This window comes from Phodopus roborovskii, unplaced genomic scaffold (genome assembly GCF_943737965.1).
Source record: "Phodopus roborovskii unplaced genomic scaffold, PHOROB, whole genome shotgun sequence".
NCBI lineage: Eukaryota > Metazoa > Chordata > Mammalia > Rodentia > Cricetidae > Phodopus > Phodopus roborovskii.
Window position 1 is genome coordinate 35059902 of NW_026126480.1, and position 17826 is coordinate 35077727.

Sequence of the window (17826 nt, forward strand, 5' to 3'; positions counted from 1 at the left end):
ACATGGCGAGTTCCAGGCAAGGCAAGAATATGTAGTGAGACCCTGACTCCAAAGGAAGGAAGAAAAAAAGAAAGAAAGCCGCTTTCAAGCGACCAAAAGACTATTGGGGGAGGAGAGTATGACTTCGGAATGTTAGGAAGCACAGGCTCCCTGTAAGAGACATTGGGAGGGGCTGTATTTAAGGGCCAAGGACTGGAATTCTCTGACCCCCATCCCTAACGCTACTTAATTTTGTTTCTCACGGGCTTGGGGGACATTTCTCTACCGACCGAACCCAGCCCTATCAAACAACTGCCGTCCTGGGAACTACAATGCCCATAAGCCTTCGAGGACGCTGGTGCATTGTGGGATGTTGCGCATTTTCCTAAAACGACCCCTCAGGCTGAATTGTGGAAATTCTCCGTTCTCCGGGAGACAACAGAATCCTCCTCTTCCGCTTCATGCCCGGATATCAATGGCCATGGCCTTAAGAAGCGGAGGCTAGAGGTTCCCAGACTCGCTCTCCCACCCTCGTTTCCGCCGGAAGTGACCTGTACTCGCAAGTTCCCCGTCCTTCCCTGCACGCGCGGCTTCCCGGTGCCTATTTAGTTCTCGGTCCTGGACACCGAGTACTACCACAATGGCGGCCGCCACCCTACTGCGAGCGACGCCCCGCTTCAGCGGTGAGGAGGCGGGTTGGGGGCAGGCATCCTGGAGACCTGAGGGGCGTCGAGGTAGCTGGGTTCGGATCCACTCCCTTGACTCCAAGCTCCTTTCACCGCAGGTCTCTGCGCCAGCCCGACCCCAATTCTGCAAGGTCGGCTGCGGCCGCTGAAGGCCCGGGCATTGCCCTTCTTGTGTCGCGGCTTAGCCGTGGAGGCCAAGAAGACCTACGTGCGTGACAAGCCCCATGTGAATGTGGGTACCATCGGCCATGTGGATCACGGCAAGACCACCCTGACTGCGGCCATCACGAAAAGTGAGTGAGTTTGGGTTGGGCTTAGTTGGGGGGCGTCCGGCAATGCCCTGTCAGCTGGAAGGACGGATCAGAGCCGGGGGAGAAGGGTGACTGTAGTACACTGAAGTTTAGCTTGGCGCCAAAAGACACTTAAGAGGAGGGATGTTTTGGAAGATACAGAGACAGTTTCCCTGTGCAAGAAGAGCTCTGTGAGGCACAATCTGAAAGTCTGAATGGCTTCTTTCTTTCTGTGTGGAGTGGTTTTAAGGAGACCTGTCAGTGGAGAAGTTAAAGCGTCTGTGACAAGGGCAGCCGCCTTGAACAAGTCTTTCTGTCGATAACCCCCACCCCTGCAAAGTCATATCTCCTAAAAGCATTGGAGATTAGGGAGCTTTACCCATCCAGATTGTTCATGTGTGAGGGATCCAGGTGTATGCCCGGAGCCTTGTCTGCAGCTCTGAACCCGAGTTGAGAGGTGTGTTCTCTTCCTCCGGTAGTTCTAGCCGAGGGAGGTGGAGCTAAGTTCAAGAAGTACGAGGAGATAGACAATGCCCCTGAGGAGCGAGCTCGGGGTATCACCATCAATGCAGCTCATGTGGAGTATAGCACTGCTGCCCGCCACTATGCCCACACAGACTGTCCTGGTCATGCAGATTATGTGAAGGTGAGGGTTGCTGGGGACAATCAGAACCTGCTTCAGGTCAGTGGAGGTTTGAGGGGAGGAGGTTACAAGGTAGTGGCTGTGTTTGGATATGAGGACAAGGATTTGTGGCCGTAGCTGTGGGTGGTGAGGACATGGGCAGAGTGGTGGAGATCTTCATAGCTACCTATAGTGTGGAGGTCCTTGAACTAAGCTGACATTCTTCCTCTTCCACCCAGAATATGATCACAGGCACTGCCCCTCTGGATGGCTGCATCCTGGTGGTGGCAGCTAATGACGGCCCCATGCCTCAGACCCGAGAGCACTTACTACTGGCTAAACAGGTACCAGGGTCTGAGTGAGACGTAAGTTAAGTGAGAAGATGGATAACAGAGGGTACCATCTCAGCCTCTTTCTTGCTTGCAGATTGGGGTGGAGCACGTTGTGGTGTATGTGAACAAGGCAGATGCTGTTCAGGACTCGGAGATGGTGGAGCTGGTAGAGCTGGAGATCCGGGAGCTGCTCACCGAGTTTGGATATAAAGGAGAGGAGGCTCCAGTCATCATAGGCTCTGCTCTCTGTGCCCTTGAGGTGAAAGCAGGGGCTGCTGCTGCTTGCTGTTAGGGGATGGGGTAGAGCTTTCTTCCTCTACCCGAGGAGCAGAAATTTCAGTCCTGTTATCTCTCCAACAGCAACGTGACCCCGAGCTAGGTGTGAAGTCAGTGCAGAAACTGCTGGATGCAGTGGACACTTACATCCCAGTGCCCACCCGGGACCTGGAGAAGCCCTTTCTGCTCCCCATAGAGTCAGTTTATTCTATTCCTGGTGAGGCCTGTGCTCACTTGCACCCCCTCCCCATAAGGGCCACCTAAACTGGGGTCCCTGGTGACCTCTCCTTTTTCTTTCCAGGCCGGGGCACAGTGGTGACAGGTACACTAGAGCGTGGCATTTTGAAGAAGGGAGATGAGTGTGAGTTGCTGGGACATAACAAGAACATTCGCACTGTAGTGACAGGTATAAATAAGGAAGACTTCAGACCCTGGACTGATCTCAGAATGATCCTTTCCTATGTAGCTCTTATACCTTCCTTCTGCCTCAGACTATCTTCTCTGTCTTCTTCCTAGGTATTGAGATGTTCCATAAGAGCCTGGAGAGGGCTGAGGCAGGGGATAACCTGGGTGCTCTGGTCCGAGGCCTAAAGCGGGAAGATTTGAGGCGTGGCTTGGTCATGGTCAAACCAGGCTCCATCCAGCCCCACCAGAAGGTGGAGGCCCAGGTGAGGGCTTCAGGTGATGGGCAGGGCAGGACCAGGTTGTTGTTTGCATAGAAGCAGGACTTTTAGAAGACCAATCTACTCTTGATCCTCTCCTCTAGGTTTACATCCTCAGCAAGGAGGAAGGTGGCCGCCACAAACCATTTGTATCTCATTTCATGCCTGTCATGTTCTCCCTGACGTGGGACATGGCCTGTCGTGTTATCTTGCCTCCAGGGAAGGTATGATGGGGCTTAGAAGATATAAAAGGAATAGAATTGGGCAATGGTGGTGCACACCTTTAATCCCAGCACTCAGAAGGCAGGCAGGTGGATCTCTGAGGACAAGGCCAATCTAACCTATCTACAAAGTAAGTTCCAGAGCAGCCAGGGCTACACAGAGAAACCCTGTCTCAAAGAAGAAAATGAAAAGTTCTACCTAAAGATGTATCATGACACAGTCGTTAGTCCTTTCTTTGGAAAGGAAGGACTGGATGAGTCCTCATCCAATATTCCCTAGACCAGATTAAGCTGAAAGTTTAGCAACTCCAGCATTCCCAGAGAAACATGCCATAGAAAAGGGGGCTCAGAATACCAAATTCCTGATCATGGTCCCTTTTACTTTTTCGTTCTGTTTGCATGTGTCTAGCAGCTAGGAGGGAAGGATGGAGCTCTTCCCAGGTAGACTTTTCAACCTGTTGCATTTTCCCATGACTGATCCCTTGCCTGCTGACAGTTACACAATGAAGGTACTCTGGTGACTGACTGCCTTTTCCTTCTCCCTCTATTAGGAGCTTGCCATGCCTGGAGAGGATTTAAAGCTGAGCCTAGTCTTACGGCAGCCCATGATTTTAGAGAAAGGCCAGCGTTTCACTTTAAGGGATGGCAACAAGACCATTGGCACTGGCATTGTCATTGACATACCAGCCATGACAGAAGAGGACAAGAACATCAAGTGGAGCTGAGTCTGGACTTCGCAGGTTGTTGAGCTTAGGGCTACCTTGGCCATTGTTCCCTCCTGTGGATGGACACAAGCTGCATCCAAGCAGAGTACCACTATGAACATTTTTCCTCTCACAAGGAGTGGCCTGCCTGGAGAGGTAGGGAAATAAACTATTCATGAATATTGACTTGTGTTTTGTGCTGTCTGTGTAAGTGGGAAACATGGAGGAGCAATGCACTGGATTTGGAGTACCCCAGAGCCATTTGAGTTTATCTAGCACCATAGCCATTTCTGGCATACAAGCCAGACAAGCTCAGACTCAAAACCACCATCGGTGCTGTGCCACCATAGCTCAGCTCAGGTATTAAACTTTTCTTTCCCATTCTGTGTCTACTAGGTTAATGCCTGGCTTACACATTATATTTGATTTCTAGATCTAGCACTCACTACTTACGAACATAACCTTAGCAAACTGCTTGTATTGTACTTGACAGTGCTTCCAACCAAAGATAACCTTTTTAGGTTATGTATTCAGTTGACACCATATGTTAACACAAAATGTTAAGACCTTGAAACACCTGGCAACTGTATCAGGCTCTAGGTCCTGGGTTGTTTTTTCAGACAGGGTTTCCCTGTCTCAACAGGCCTAGCTGTCCTGCAACTAACTAGCTCTGCAGACCAGGCTGGTCTCCTGAGTGCTGGGATTAAAGGCGTGTCACCACCACCTGGCTTAGGTCCTGGGTTCTAACCTCAGTACTAGAAAAACAAGAGAACTGCAAGAAAAAGATAGCAGTGCCTATAATTGGGAGGCAGAGGCAGGAGTACAAGGCTAACATGGTCTATCTGAGGCCCTGTCTCAAGCTCAGGAAGACTAACTCTAAGATCTGATACCCTCACACAGATGCACATACTTAAAAAAAAAAAAAACTATCCCCAGGACAATTCCTGATGTCATGAAAGCTAAATTGCCTTCCAAGCTTTGAGATACCTACTCAAAGATGACAAACTTCAATCTTCCCATTTAGTATTAAGGGACAGTCAATAGTAGCTAGCAGCACCCTCCAGTTCTATGCATATTAAATTGGCCATTGCTTTCCAGCCTTTTCACTCACCCAATAGCTTTTCCTGTACACCACACTACCCCCCAAATGGGCTCTATCACTAAGCATTATCCCCATCTCCAGTCCTGGGAGAATAAAAACTCTAACCTCAAGAAAAGACCACCTTTATTGCTGGGTGGTGGTGGTGCAAGGCCTTTTGACACTTGGGAGGCAGGGGCAGGTGGTCTCAAGTTTGAGGCTAGCCTGGTCTACAGAGCAGAGTTCAACACCTTTGATGGGGCTGGAGATGGCTCAGTGAAACCTTGTTGGGTTTGCAGAGGACCTGGGCTTGGCTCCTAGCACCCACATATACAGGCAAAAACTTGTTTCCCATGAAGGGAGAAATTTGACAATGCTAGTACAGGTGAACCTGATAGAGCTTGATTTGTTTTTAAAAAGCAAACTACCCACAGATTAAGTTAGTTTAAAATTTTATTTTTTTATTGGTTTTTTTTAAAATTTTTTTATGTAATAAAAAGTAAAAGTCCTTGAGGCATCTGTCTGTCGGTCTCACACAGGACACTCAAGTTAATGGGGAAGAACAGGGGGCCCAAGTCTGAGGTTATAAATAATAGAAAATAAAAGATCTTCCGTCTCCAGCGGGGGGGGGGGGGGGGAAATAGATGAGAGGATGGGAGGACAAGACTGGGTGGGACCTGGCAGGGGCAGAGCAGGAACCACCCCCACCCCCGCTGGACCCCAGCCCTGCCCACTTCAAGGACCCCCTCCCATTCAAGGTGCTTGGCAGGAATTCCCCAGCTCCCCAAGGGAAAGGGGTTAGGGGCAGGGCTAGGACTGGTCCGAGCGGCTGGGGGAAGAGACATAGATCACTCTTCCCTCCACTCATGGAGGTCTCAGGTCGCGGCCAGGACAATCTTCAGTTCCCCGGGGGGTGGAAGGGGAGCTGCTGGGAGGGATGAGATTGAACTGGTTGGAGGGGAAAGAGAGAGAGCAGGAGCATTAGAACCCGAGCAGCTGTCCCTCTGTCAATGCGTCCAGGGGGTGTGGGGGTGTGGGGAGGAGCGGCCTCCTCCAGGAGTCTCAGGGGGCTGTCAGAAGCACAGGTCAATCGCTGTTTCCCAGTAGGCCAGAGAGCCCTTACTCAGTTGCCCAGCTCAGCCCCCCACGCCCCAGTCTGGCCCTGTCTGCTGCGCTGACCTTACCTCGGCTAAGTCAGGAGACAGTCGGGGTCACTGAGAGCTGGGGAGGCAGTGGGGAGGGGGGCTGCTGGATCACAACTGAGCGAGGACGGAGGGAAGCAAAGGACAGAGCCAGGAGCAAGCCCCTGGCGGCGGCGACTGTGGCTTCTGCCCACCCTACATACTTCACAGACAGGTGTGGGTCGGCGGGCGCCCTCTGGGACAGCCCTGCCTCCAAGACCCCTCAATCCCCACCCAGAACCCGTGCATCCTGCCCCACCTGCAGCCCCTCAGCTCTTCCATGCCAAATTCCCCCAGCTAACGAGAACTCACGAATCCTGTCATCGGCTCCTCCTGGAAATCCAGGCGCCTGGCCAGGCTGCTCACCTTGGGGGTGTCCGATGTAGGGGTAGGGTGAGGGTGTGGAAGCTGAGAGTGCAGGCACCCCACTCGGGGGCACCGCGCCTTGGGGGGGGCCCCCATGGCCCTGGGGGGGATGCAGCAGCATCACCTGGGGCGGGTGAGGTGCCCCAGGGTGTGGGGGCGGGGCTGCTGTGACTCCAGTTTGGACATGGGCCTGTAGAGATAAGACAAGATACTGAGATCTATCAAAGCAGCTCTGCAAAGTGGTGCAAGCACTAAAATGGGACTACTTTACAAAGACAAGAGAAACAGGGCTCCTACCTGGGTAACATGGGCCATGTTGGTGAAGCCGTGGGGCAGCTGCTGGTGGGGATGGATGGCATACACAGCAGCTGGCTGGGGAAAGCTGCTCTGAGGGGACTGGGCAGAAGGTCCCGGTGGTAGAGAAGGCGGCGTGCCTGTTAGGGCCCCTGGATGGTACAGATTCTGCTGTGGCTGTCCACTGCCCAGGTGTGGGGCCTGCCCTGCCTGGTGCTGCCAGGATAGACGTGAAGTGTGAGTGCCACCCATTCATTAGTTTGCCAAACAGGAAAACCACCTGCTCACTCATGTCTTTGCCAAAGAATGACTCAATTCTATCCAGCCCTCTTCCAGCCACCCATTCCTGGCCCAACCACTCAGACCTCCCAACCCCCTCCCCACATTACAGGTACCTGAACAGGACTAGGGGCCGCATGCTGGGACTGTGGTTGGCTCCCAGTAGGTGTGGTGGCTGGCTGCGGCTGGTGGCCATGGAGCTGTGTAGCATGGTGTGGATAGGACTGGTGAACAGTGGCTGCAGTAGGAAGGAAGGAGACCTAGTGCTGAGCACAAATGGATAGAGGACACAGCCCAGTGAAGGAGTGGGCACCAGAACTCACCATAGAGGGCTTGAGGGGTAGGCTGCTCTGCAGAGGGGTACTGAGGAGTGGAGGATGACACAATGGCCTGGGGGTGGCTTCCCGATGTCAACATTCGTGGGTTACTTTGAAGCATAGGGGCAAACACCGGCTGGTAAAGGACACAAAGCAAAGCTGTAAGCAGAACAGCCTGGATAGGAATGTCCTGTCATCTTCCATGTGCACAGCCCTCAATAGTCATCTTACTTCAAGATTCTAACCACCTTAATTCAGCGGGAAAACTGAAAGCAAGGGTTTAATGCTTTGTTAGTCTGGACACTGCCAAATCCCACAGCTGGGCACCACACTCAGAATAACCCTGCTCCCTACTCAGTTGGATCTCAGAGGTGGACTCTATACCTGTGAAGGGTAGTGCGCCATGGGCTGCATCATGGCAGGTTGGCCTGGGAACTGCTGTGGGTTGTAGGGGATGTAGGAAGAATAAGGTGTGGCAGCCACCAGGGGTGGGCCAGCAGCAGCAGCAGCAGCCTGCATCATCGGAGGGGCGGAGGCTGGCTGGTGTTGGTCTGAGCGCTGCGGGGGAAGTGAGCCTGCGGGTGGAGGGGTAAAGGGGTAAACAGCGCAAGTGCAGAGCTCAAGCTTCATGTGCCAGGAGCCACATGGCAGCCCCAACTCTCCTTCCCAGCAACCTTGCTCACCTTTTGCACCCCGGTACTTGCCCTGCTGCCCAGGCACCGAATTGGAAACAGGATATGGATACATCTGAGGCGCCTAAGGATAAGAACTGGGGCTCAACAGATTGCTCATCAACATTGGGAACAAGACTGAGTTGGGCTCAGTACTTTCCTAGGCTCACAGAGTCACTCTCCTACCTGCACAGCTGGTCCCATGTGGATCTGAGGTATATATGAGATGTACTGGGGACTGTAGAGCCCACTCTGGCCTGCTGTCAGCACCGGTATGGAAGGTGTTGAGTGAGTACGGGGCCCTGGTGAAGTTGGAGTACTGGTAGATTTGTTCTGTTAAGAGACATAAGAGTTATGTCTGTAATGCCATTCATTCCAGCCTTTTAAAAATTAACAGCTAGCATCCATGGAATGCAGTGTACCAAATATATCCTATACTTTTCCTTATAACCCCCACACAGATACTTGATATGCCCAGTAGTGAGAACCAAAGCAACCTGTTGGAATCCATCAGCAGCCCTCATACTTGAGTCTAGAGATGCCACTGCTTTTCCAAAACCAGTCTAATTGCTACTGTCCAGACTGCAATCCTGACAGAAGTGCTCTGCTATGCCCTCTACTGTCCCCTCAAGGAAATCCAAGTCTACATGCAACAGTTCCAGCTCACCACAGACAGCAGAGGCTTTGTTGGATTGAACTCCTTGGCATTGGGGTTCAAAGTAGACTTCTTTACTTGTCTGTCAAGAGAATATAAAGCCAGCATTTGAGCCATGCCCTTCACCAGCTGATGAGCACCAAAGATCCTTACCATCCACCACCACCACCCACTTACTCAGTAACAGGGCCCTCCTCTTTGTCATCTCCCTTGATGAGGCCCACTGGGGGACTGCCAGTTTGGCTGGGGCAAGATGGTGGGAGCTGCTCTGGCCCCTCAGTAACCCCTACTGCTGCCAGGGGTGGTTTGTCTTCCTTATCCAATATGGATTCTGTCTTTGAAGAAACTGGGGATCCCATGGGATCTGAAGTCAATAGGCCATCCACCTCCTTCTCCTTTCCTTTGGCCTCTTCTTTTAAGATCCGGGAAGGAAATGGATCTAGGCCGGTCTCAGGGGAGCTACTAGGTTGAAGCTGGAAGGAGAAATAATGATTATACCATCCACTCCAGACCCTAGGCTTTACCTCCTATATTCACTTTTCCCATCTACTTGGCCTTTGCATCTATACATCCCATATTGTTTATTTCCTAGCTCCTCTGCAAGCTTTACTCACCTTAAATTGGGCTCCAAACTTTCTCAATTCTTCCAACTGAAATCGTTTTTGTTCATTCTGAAGGCCAGGAACTACGAGAAAACAATCAAATAAGAAAATATACTTTCTTCTGAAAGATTACAAAGGGTTAGTTAGTAGTCCAGGACCAGAAACTGAAGACGGGTACTGCTTTTGAATCACAACAAACTTTCAAAGGCAAACACTCCCCTAAGTAAATGGGACTAAATAGTAAAATCACCCTCACCTTTCCCAGCTATTCGGGCCAGTTCTTGGGCCTCCAAAGTCCTACCGGGCTCCTTGGTCGGAAGTTCTTTTACTGAGGAAGGAGAGATGCCTTAACATCCTGCACTCCAGTTATACCCACAGCTCTTAAGCATCTACCTGGTTCTTACCATCTGTGGGGGCCAGGGAGATTTTGGGTGATGCTGGGGAAATAGAGCCTGCTCCAGGATCCACAACTGATGATGTCACAGGGATGGAGGCAGAGGACACTACTGCTGAACCAATGGGAGGCTCAGGACAGGAAGCGGAGACTGGGGCGGGAGCAGCAGACTTGGGAGACCGTGGAGGGTACATCCGGCCCACTGGAAGAAAAGGGAGAGCTACACAATGGTTACTGCTGCCCAGGAAGTAATGTATATGGGGGGAAAACCCAAAGAAAGTTTACAAGCTTTTACACTCAGGTTCACAATTTTCTGTGCAAGCCCAGGACAGGTGAGTAACATAAATAGGGTAATGGTCTCATCAGGTATCACAAAAGCCTGAAAATGCTGCAGCTTCTCCTCTCTAAATGTCACCAACAAAACTGAAGTCTCAACAAGACACTTGACAACCAGCTACAGCCCATGGACCAACAGGTTAGAACTGAGGAAAACCAAGTTCTTTCCCAAAAAGATTAAATCTTCCCCATACCAAGCACCTACTAACTGCCTCCTAGCATTTCAACTACTCAATTCATTATCCCCACCCCACCGTACAATCCTCTACCCATGCCTAAAGCCATCCCCACTGAAGCTCTCTACCTGCAGGTGTTGGAGGAACGGAAGATTCTCCAGAAGGCCTATTGTTGGGAGAAGATAAAGTCTTGGCACCTCTCAAAGGCCGCTGTGCCTTGGGGGACATGCGGGAAGGGCCTGTTTTATTGTAAAGAAAAAAATAGCTGTTTATCACATGAACACTGACAACACATCATCCTGCCAACCACTTAAAATTGTGTTAACCACCCACCCTTCCCACCTTCTTCCCATTTCTGCTACCATAACCTACCTCCATTTATACCACGTGCCTCAGACCCAGGGCCAGGGGTGCTGTTGTCAAGATGGTGAGGGCCACGAGGTGGCAAAGAGCTAAGGCCAGGCCGCCCTCCTCGAGAACCACTGCATCGAACTCCTCCCCGGGGACCTTCCCGAACTCGTTGAGGCAGAGGGATATACTTCCCCTCCCTGAGAAAAGACTCAAGTAAGAGATGGAGACCCCCCCCCCCAAACCCGTCTACTTTAACAGCATGGAACCTTTCTTTCTAAAACATTCCCACACCCGAACCCCAGTTTTCACTTATCACACTCTTGAGCTGGTATAGCCCAGTGTGGCTATAAATTTATGACATTATTTCTCAAACCAGACCCAGTCCAAAAGCTTCACAATTTTACCACTCTTCACCTATCAGAAAGGCCAAAGAGACCCTTATTTCATTTTTTTGTTGCAGAACAGTACACACAAATACATTAAATGAAGAAAAGCACATATCCCCCACCCCCAATTTTTTGTTGTTGTTGTGTTTTTCAAAATAGGATTTCTCTGGGTAGTGCTTGCTGTGCTAGTATTCACTCTGTAAACCTGGCTGGCCACAAACTCACAGCTTCTGCCTCCCAAGTGCAGGGATTAAAGGTGTGCACCTACTACCTTGTGGCCCAAATAACTTTCAAAACTCCACAAACCTCTTGCTGTAAATTACCAATTTTCTAGGCTTCAGTATAAACCTCAAAAACTGGGAGCCACTAGTTATTAACCTACACTCAGTAAGGTGGTAAAGTTTAATAACAACGCACAAAAAAAGCTCTTCCTGGTTGCCCCAGTATGTTACCTGGACACTAAGCTGGGGCTCTCCCGCCCAGACCCCTGCCGCTGAACTGCACTGTGCTTTTCCTCCTCTGTTCGACCATCATCATTTTCCATGGCAATCCGTAGGCGGTACTGGGGACTTGACTCAATCTCTCGAGCCAACTGAGCTGCACGTAGCTCCCGCTGCCGAAATTCTTCTGAGTTGTCCTTTTCCAAGGGAACCCTGGAAATACACCCAAAAAGATCATTGTCCCAGTGCAAGAAAACAACAAAAGGACAACTGTTAACCCCATGACCAGTTCAAGTCTATGGCGTTAACTCTATCACTTTAGTTTGTAGTATTGACAAACTGAAACCAGGGCCTTGCACATATCAGACAAATGCTCCACTAGTGAACTTAACCCACAATTCAGCCAGCACATAATCAAAGACAGCTACCAAGTCCTAGGCAAAACACCATGATACACTCTGAATCTTGATACTTTGGAGGCTCAGATTAGGTTAGTTGGCTGGCCAGCAAACAAATCTCCTGCCCTATTCTATTATTCTCAGTAGTAGGATTACAAGATTTTTATAGGGCTGCTGGAGACAGAGCTCAGGTCCTTATGCTTATTGTATAGCACATAACAACTGAGTTATATTCCTAGATTAACTAAACAGTTACTTCTACCCACAAAAGCAGTTCAGCAGGCAAACCATGAGGGAGAACTACTTATAAATCCAGAAAAACTCACACCATACAAAATGTTTTATTCAGAGGTCTGCCCTATTGAACAGCAAGTCCTGCACCATACCCACCCAACACCACCACCCTCCAACTTCCAAAATATTTACGTGTAAGAAGATAGACTGCTGTCATAAGTGGTCTTCACTCCATAGTTCTCTTCATTAAATTTGAACATCTCGTTGGGATCCCATCCATTGGACTAAGAAGGGAACAAGAAGAATCTTTAAAAACTGATATGCCATTCCTTTCTACCAAGTTTAAAAAAAAAAAAAACCTCTTGTACAAATGGAATGAACAAACATGCATTGATTAACAAAATGTTTAAAAGGTTTGTGTATGTGGGTGTTTTGCCTGTGTATACAGAGTCACATCCCCTGGAACTGGAGGTACAGACAGTTGTGAGCCACCACGTGGGTACTAGAAATTGAACCTGGGTCCTCTGGAAGAGCATCCAATGGTTTACCCACTGAGCCATCTCTCCAGCCCAACAAGATTTGTTTTTGAGAAAATGTCTCATGTGACCCAATTACAAGGAGGCTAAGAACTGCTTCAAAGCTTGGTCCTCTTGCTTCTACATAGCTCTATAAACTCTGGAATCAAAATTGCTATCACGGCTCTCTATGAATAAAGAAACTTTAAAAAAAAATTACTTTGTGGGTCTGTTTCTGTGGCATAGTAGGCATATGGAAGTCTGAGGGACAATCTACAGGAATTTGTCCCTTTTCATCATTTGCCTTAGTGGCAAGCACCTTTATCTGCTGAGCCACCTTGCCAGCCTCATTTAAACTTTTAAGTTTTTGTGAAGAAATATGTACCCACACAGCAGTCATCATTAGGCATCATTTTACTTCCTTTGTTTTTCTTTAGAGACAGGCGGGCTTTTTGTTATATAGTCCAGGTTGGCCTGGAACTCCTAGTTCTCCTTCCTTAACTTCCCCAAGCTGGATTATGGGCATGAGTTACCATGCCCAGTTTATACTCCGCTCCCCCAACAGGCTTTCTCTGTGCTGCTCTAGCAGTCCTGGAAATCAGAGATCCCCCTGCTCTGTCCCCCTCTCCCCCAATCCCTGTGTGCTGGGATTAAAGGCATGTGCCATCACTACCTTGCTATAATTTTTACAACAATGATGCCATGAAGAAATGTTAACAGTTGTCAATGCTGACGATAAGAAAACTGACCCTTTTTCCATCTTCCTTTCCAAGAACAAACAGTTGGTTCCAAGAACATACTTCAAAACAAAACGAAAACCCCACAAAACCAACCTCTATCTACATCAAGAACCCACATCTGGAGGTGGAGAGATGGCTCAGCAGTTAAGAGAAGTGACTGCTCTTCCAGAGGACCCAGGTTCAATTCCCAGCATCCAGAGAGACCCACAGGTGTAACTCCAGTTCCAGGTCACCCTCACCAAGACATACATGTAGGCAGGCAAAAAACACTAACATAAAAATTCACCACATTCAGCCTATCCTGTTCTTAGGAAAGGAGTCCATACCATATCAGATTCCAGGTCGTAGTCATCACTGTTACTGTCACCGCCCTCCCAGCGTTGAAGCACCTTCTCTTTGTGTTCTCCATTCACCTTAGAGTTCATGGCAATGGCTGAGTCAGTGAACTTGTCTGCGTGACAAAGGAGAGAAGCAAGAGTCAGGGGATGTGCCATCTTACTTCTCATTCTCACTCCCTGACTCAGTGTAGTTTTAGTAACAAAAGAAAATTTTAACTCCAGGTTTAGATTTGTATTCGTGTTGGTAACAGGTAGGACTACTAACACAGATCTATCTACATGGGGTGTCAAACGCCAGTCATGCCAGCATTCAGGGGGCAGAGACAATTTGATGTATAAGAGTTCAAGGAGGCCAGCTAGGGCTACATAGATATAAGACCCTACCACAAAATTACACACACACCAAAAAAAAAAACACTAATTCAAAAGCAAAAGTTTATAACCAAACAAGAGAAGTGGGAATAACTACAACACCAGTCATAATTCACTGGACTTGAATAGACAGATTTTCAAGAGGGAAGTCAATCACCTCTACCCAAAAAGGTGCTAGAAGACAATCAAACCAACATGTTCAACCCATGGACTTCCTTCTACTCCAAGAGCTAGACCTAACAGCCTAGCACAATACCTTTAGTAGCATAATTGAAGTCAACATTTCGGAAGTGGACAAGAAGAACATCGCTTGGTTTAAAGACCATGGTGTCCACAATGTCTTCCCGCCGAGGCCCACCTGCTGGCTCAGATGCTTTCCGGTGCACTGCGTCTACTGCCAGTTCAAACTACAAAAGCCCCATTCCCAACATTCCAGGGTCAGTATAAAAGAGGGGGAAAAAAAGACTGTTCTTTTTATCTTTCAACACCAAATTCTCATGTTGCCCTGCCTTTCTACCCAACACACACCCTCATTTCCATTCTGCTACTATTCAACTTCAGAAATAAGCTAATAATTTGAGTGCACTGACCTTTGAGCTCAGAGTCTTAAAAATGCCCTCGTAAGTGGTGCCATTTTTCACCTTTACATCACAAGTAGAACCCTAGGAGGGTGGAAAATTAAGTCACTGCAGGAAACTGAAACAGCCATTCCTCAAGAACCCATAATGCTCTCACTTACCACCACAGCAGTTAGGAAATGCAGCATCCTGGAATTATTATAGACACCTTCAAACACCTGTCATAAAAAGGGAAAATAAGGGGCAGCAGGTAAATACTTTGTTTCTTCCCAGACTGTCCCATTTATTTGAATTCATAGTGTTTCTACAGGAGAAAAAGACTCACAGGTGACTGTGGGGGTCCCTTTCCGGTGCTCTGTCCCCTGTAAAAGAAGAAATAGACCAGGTTTTTTGTTTGTTTGTTTGTTTGTTTTGTTTTTTGAGACAGGGTTTCTCTGCATTGTTTTCGAGCCTGTCCTGGCACTCACTCTGTAGACCAGGCTGGCCTCGAACTCAGAGATCCGCCTGCCTCAGTCTCCCGAGGGCCGGGATTAAAGGCGGGTGCCACCAATGCCCAGCTGAAATAGATGAACCTTAGAAATAACGTACCATGTCAAACTGTTGATTTAGGCTACCAACCGATTAACTAGAAAAATTTTTCAAGCGCTCACATTAAAAAAAGAAAAGTAGGCATGAACTGCCAAAACAAATGCCAAATTTAAGGGGAAAAAAAGCCAACAAAAATCCATTAAACAATGGCTGTCAAACGCTCTGAACAGCCAATGCAACGCAACCTTCTGACTTTCTCCAAGGGACCAGCACTTTATACTTCCAGTAAACCACTGCCATAATATTAGACAAACCAACAGCCCAGTTCAGTTGCGGTGAAATCTCGGCCATCCTAGATGCAGCACTACTTAGCTCAGTCACATTACCTCCCAAAGGAAAAAAAGCATTTTCAGCATCTTTAGATTACAAATCCCAGAAGGGGTATACTCTCCACACCCCACCCTTTCGCCCTCGTCAGTCTGTTACCCACTCTGAAGGGATCCTCAATCGCCAGGTTACAGTGCTATTCGACGGCTGATGTAACCGGCGGTTGAGGAGGGCTAGGAGGGGGCCGTTGGCGGGGCTGGGGGACCGCGCAGCCGCAAAAGCCATCCACCGGGATGCCTCGCCCGGTTTGCGCCTGCGCACTAAAGCCCACAGCCCTCTCCCACCCCCCCTCCCGAACAGAAGCCACTGCGCCTGCGTCTAGCCCCACTCAATCGCATTGACACAAGGAAAAAACCGAAGGCACCCACTCCTCACTCACCAACACCAGACACCGCTAAACCTTCCATGCAAGCCCTCCCTCCCCCGCCTCAGCTTTACGTGTTGTTACCGGGGCAAGCCAATGCCCGGGTCATAAGACAGCATCCGCGCGCACGTACGAGAAGGGCGCGCGCGCGCGCAGGAGCTTCCCAGCCTGCAGTCTTCCCAGTAGCTGCTGCTTCCGCGCCCCCGCCCACCCCGTTCCCTTCTTACTGGCTACACCGGGAAGAGGAGGGAGCAGTCCGCTCCCAAGTCCCTCCCTCCCCATTGGTCAAACTGTGGGCCGCGCGCCCCCCCCTATTGGCTGCAACCGGGGACCCCTTCATGCAGCTTACTCCCCATTGGCTGCAACCGGGGACCGCGAGATCCTTCGTGGTAATGGAGCTGGGGACCCCATCACCTCCTCAACCCCCCCAACACCCTTTTCCGACAGAGCTGGCGGGACGCGCCCCGCCTCCCCTCAGGGCCCAGACCCCAAGCGGCGACTAGGCCCAGACAGCCGAGCACCGCCCCTAGGCTCCTGGAGACCGCCCGGAGATGGCTCTCTCCGACCTGTTGGCATGAGGGTCTACCCCCACCTCCACGGGGTTCGGCGCCTCAAGTGCCCCTCAACGGCGCCGGGATGGGGCGCGCCGCCGCCTCCGGGCTCTCCGCGGCCAGGAAGTCCCGTCCTCACCTGACACTGCCGATAGCCACTGCCCCTGGCCGCTCTTGATGCTGCGGCGGCGCCGACAAGATGCTTTCGGCTCCGCGGCGAAGCCCGCTCCCGGCAGCGGCTGCAGGCCCCAGGCAGGGAGAGACCGCAGGAGGCCCCGGGGGAGCCGTGGTGACGGGCAGCGGCCCCGAGAGCCCGCCGTTAGGAGGGCTGGCCCCGCCGGGAGGCCTACGGGCCACGGCCTGTTGCGTGGGGGGCGGCTGCTGGGGCTGGGAGGTCTGTTGTGGCGGCTGAGGCTTCAACATGATGGCAGCGTCCGGAAGAGAAATTAGAGGGGAGGGAAAGAGGGCCCGGGGCTGGGCCCCCTCTGGAGAGCGCGGGAAGCGAGAGAGATCGCGAAGCAGGGGACCCGCCGTTGGCGGGCGGGGGGAGCCCCGCGGTGTCAGGGGTGGATCGAGAAGACCGCGGCGCGAGGAAGCGCCGCGAGGCGGAAGGGGAGGGGGGCTCTCGCGGGCCGGTGGAAAGCGAGAGGGCGCGAGCCGGCCTGGAGCGCGTGCGCGCCGCTGGGGGAGGAGAGAGGGAGGAGCGCGGGCGGAAGCGCCGGCGGGGGAGGGGAGCGGGAGAGCGCCGGCGGGCGGTTAGTTCCGGAGAGGAGAGGAGGCTCGAGTCCGGATCTGGCGGGCCTAGCCCTTGCAGCGGAAAAGAAGCCGCGCAGGCGCTCAGCGCACCTCTAGGTCTCTAGGTCCCGAGCCACCTTAAAGGCTGGCGGCCCGGGTTGCCTCACAACGAGCGTGGGCGGGGCCAAAGCTGTGAACGGGAAGCGCCGGCCGGCCCGCCCCTCCCACGCCACCAGCGTAACGTCAGAAAGTCTCCGCGGTGGTGTGAGGTGTCACGTCGTAGCGTGAGGTTCTTCCGCCACTTGGGGCCCGGTGGGCGGAGTCTCGAGTCCAAAAAATCCCTAGGACAGGAAATACCTAGTACAGGTGACTTTAGGTAGGTGGGGTTTTTTAAAGTATTGGTGAGCATTAAAATGATTTCTTTGAGCGCGTTTGCGTTCTAACTAACGTGCCCGACCCTAAATTACATTTCAGTAATTGTTCTTTCTGGGATAGTGAACCCCTGAATGGTAGCAATACAGGCCATACGAAGATCAGACTTCCTAAGAGTTTTACAAAAGACAGTCCAGGTTACCTCGCAAGACACTGACACAAAAACCGTGGTACAGTGCTTCACTCAAAGTTAGAGCAGCAGTGGTGGGTCACACTTTTAATCCCAGCACTAGGAAGGCAAGGTAGGAGCATCAGAAGTTTGAAGCCAGCCTGGATTATGTAGTAAGTTCCAGGTTAGCTGGGAGACCCTGTTTCAAAAGGAAAAGGGGGACATCACTCCATGCTTTGGGCACAAG

At 50.9% G+C, this 17826-nt stretch overlaps 2 protein-coding genes across 21 annotated transcripts; one reads left to right on the forward strand and one right to left on the reverse strand.

The window, feature by feature from the left end:
• Nucleotides 1-581: 581 nt before the first annotated feature.
• Nucleotides 582-3831, forward strand: Tufm (Tu translation elongation factor, mitochondrial). Its single transcript, XM_051192939.1, has 10 exons — nt 582-662; nt 764-958; nt 1435-1601; nt 1817-1921; nt 2004-2168; nt 2270-2402; nt 2487-2591; nt 2702-2853; nt 2952-3071; nt 3620-3831. The coding sequence occupies exons 1-10, from the start codon at nt 620-622 to the stop codon at nt 3791-3793; spliced, it is 1359 nt and encodes a 452-aa protein (XP_051048896.1). The 5' UTR covers nt 582-619; the 3' UTR covers nt 3794-3831.
• Nucleotides 3832-5486: 1655 nt separating this feature from the next.
• Atxn2l (ataxin 2 like) lies at nt 5487-17167 on the reverse strand. Of its 20 annotated transcripts, none has more exons than XM_051192942.1 (24): nt 16443-17167; nt 14799-14835; nt 14635-14691; nt 14486-14557; nt 14152-14302; nt 13512-13636; nt 12123-12214; nt 11311-11511; nt 10494-10669; nt 10250-10360; nt 9620-9829; nt 9472-9543; nt 9228-9298; nt 8791-9086; nt 8626-8695; nt 8145-8291; nt 7971-8043; nt 7672-7862; nt 7294-7423; nt 7087-7208; nt 6695-6907; nt 6344-6587; nt 6035-6194; nt 5487-5775 (listed from the first exon to the last, which is right to left on the reverse strand). In XM_051192942.1, exons 1-23 carry the CDS (start codon nt 16724-16726, stop codon nt 6040-6042), a joined length of 3300 nt encoding a protein of 1099 aa, XP_051048899.1. In that variant the 5' UTR covers nt 16727-17167; the 3' UTR covers nt 5487-5775; nt 6035-6039. The 20 variants fall into 20 exon arrangements, with proteins under 20 accessions (XP_051048899.1, XP_051048914.1, XP_051048908.1 ...); XM_051192957.1 differs by having other exon boundaries at nt 6035-6071; nt 6398-6587; nt 16443-17166; XM_051192941.1 differs by having other exon boundaries at nt 5633-5798.
• Nucleotides 17168-17826: the final 659 nt, after the last annotated feature.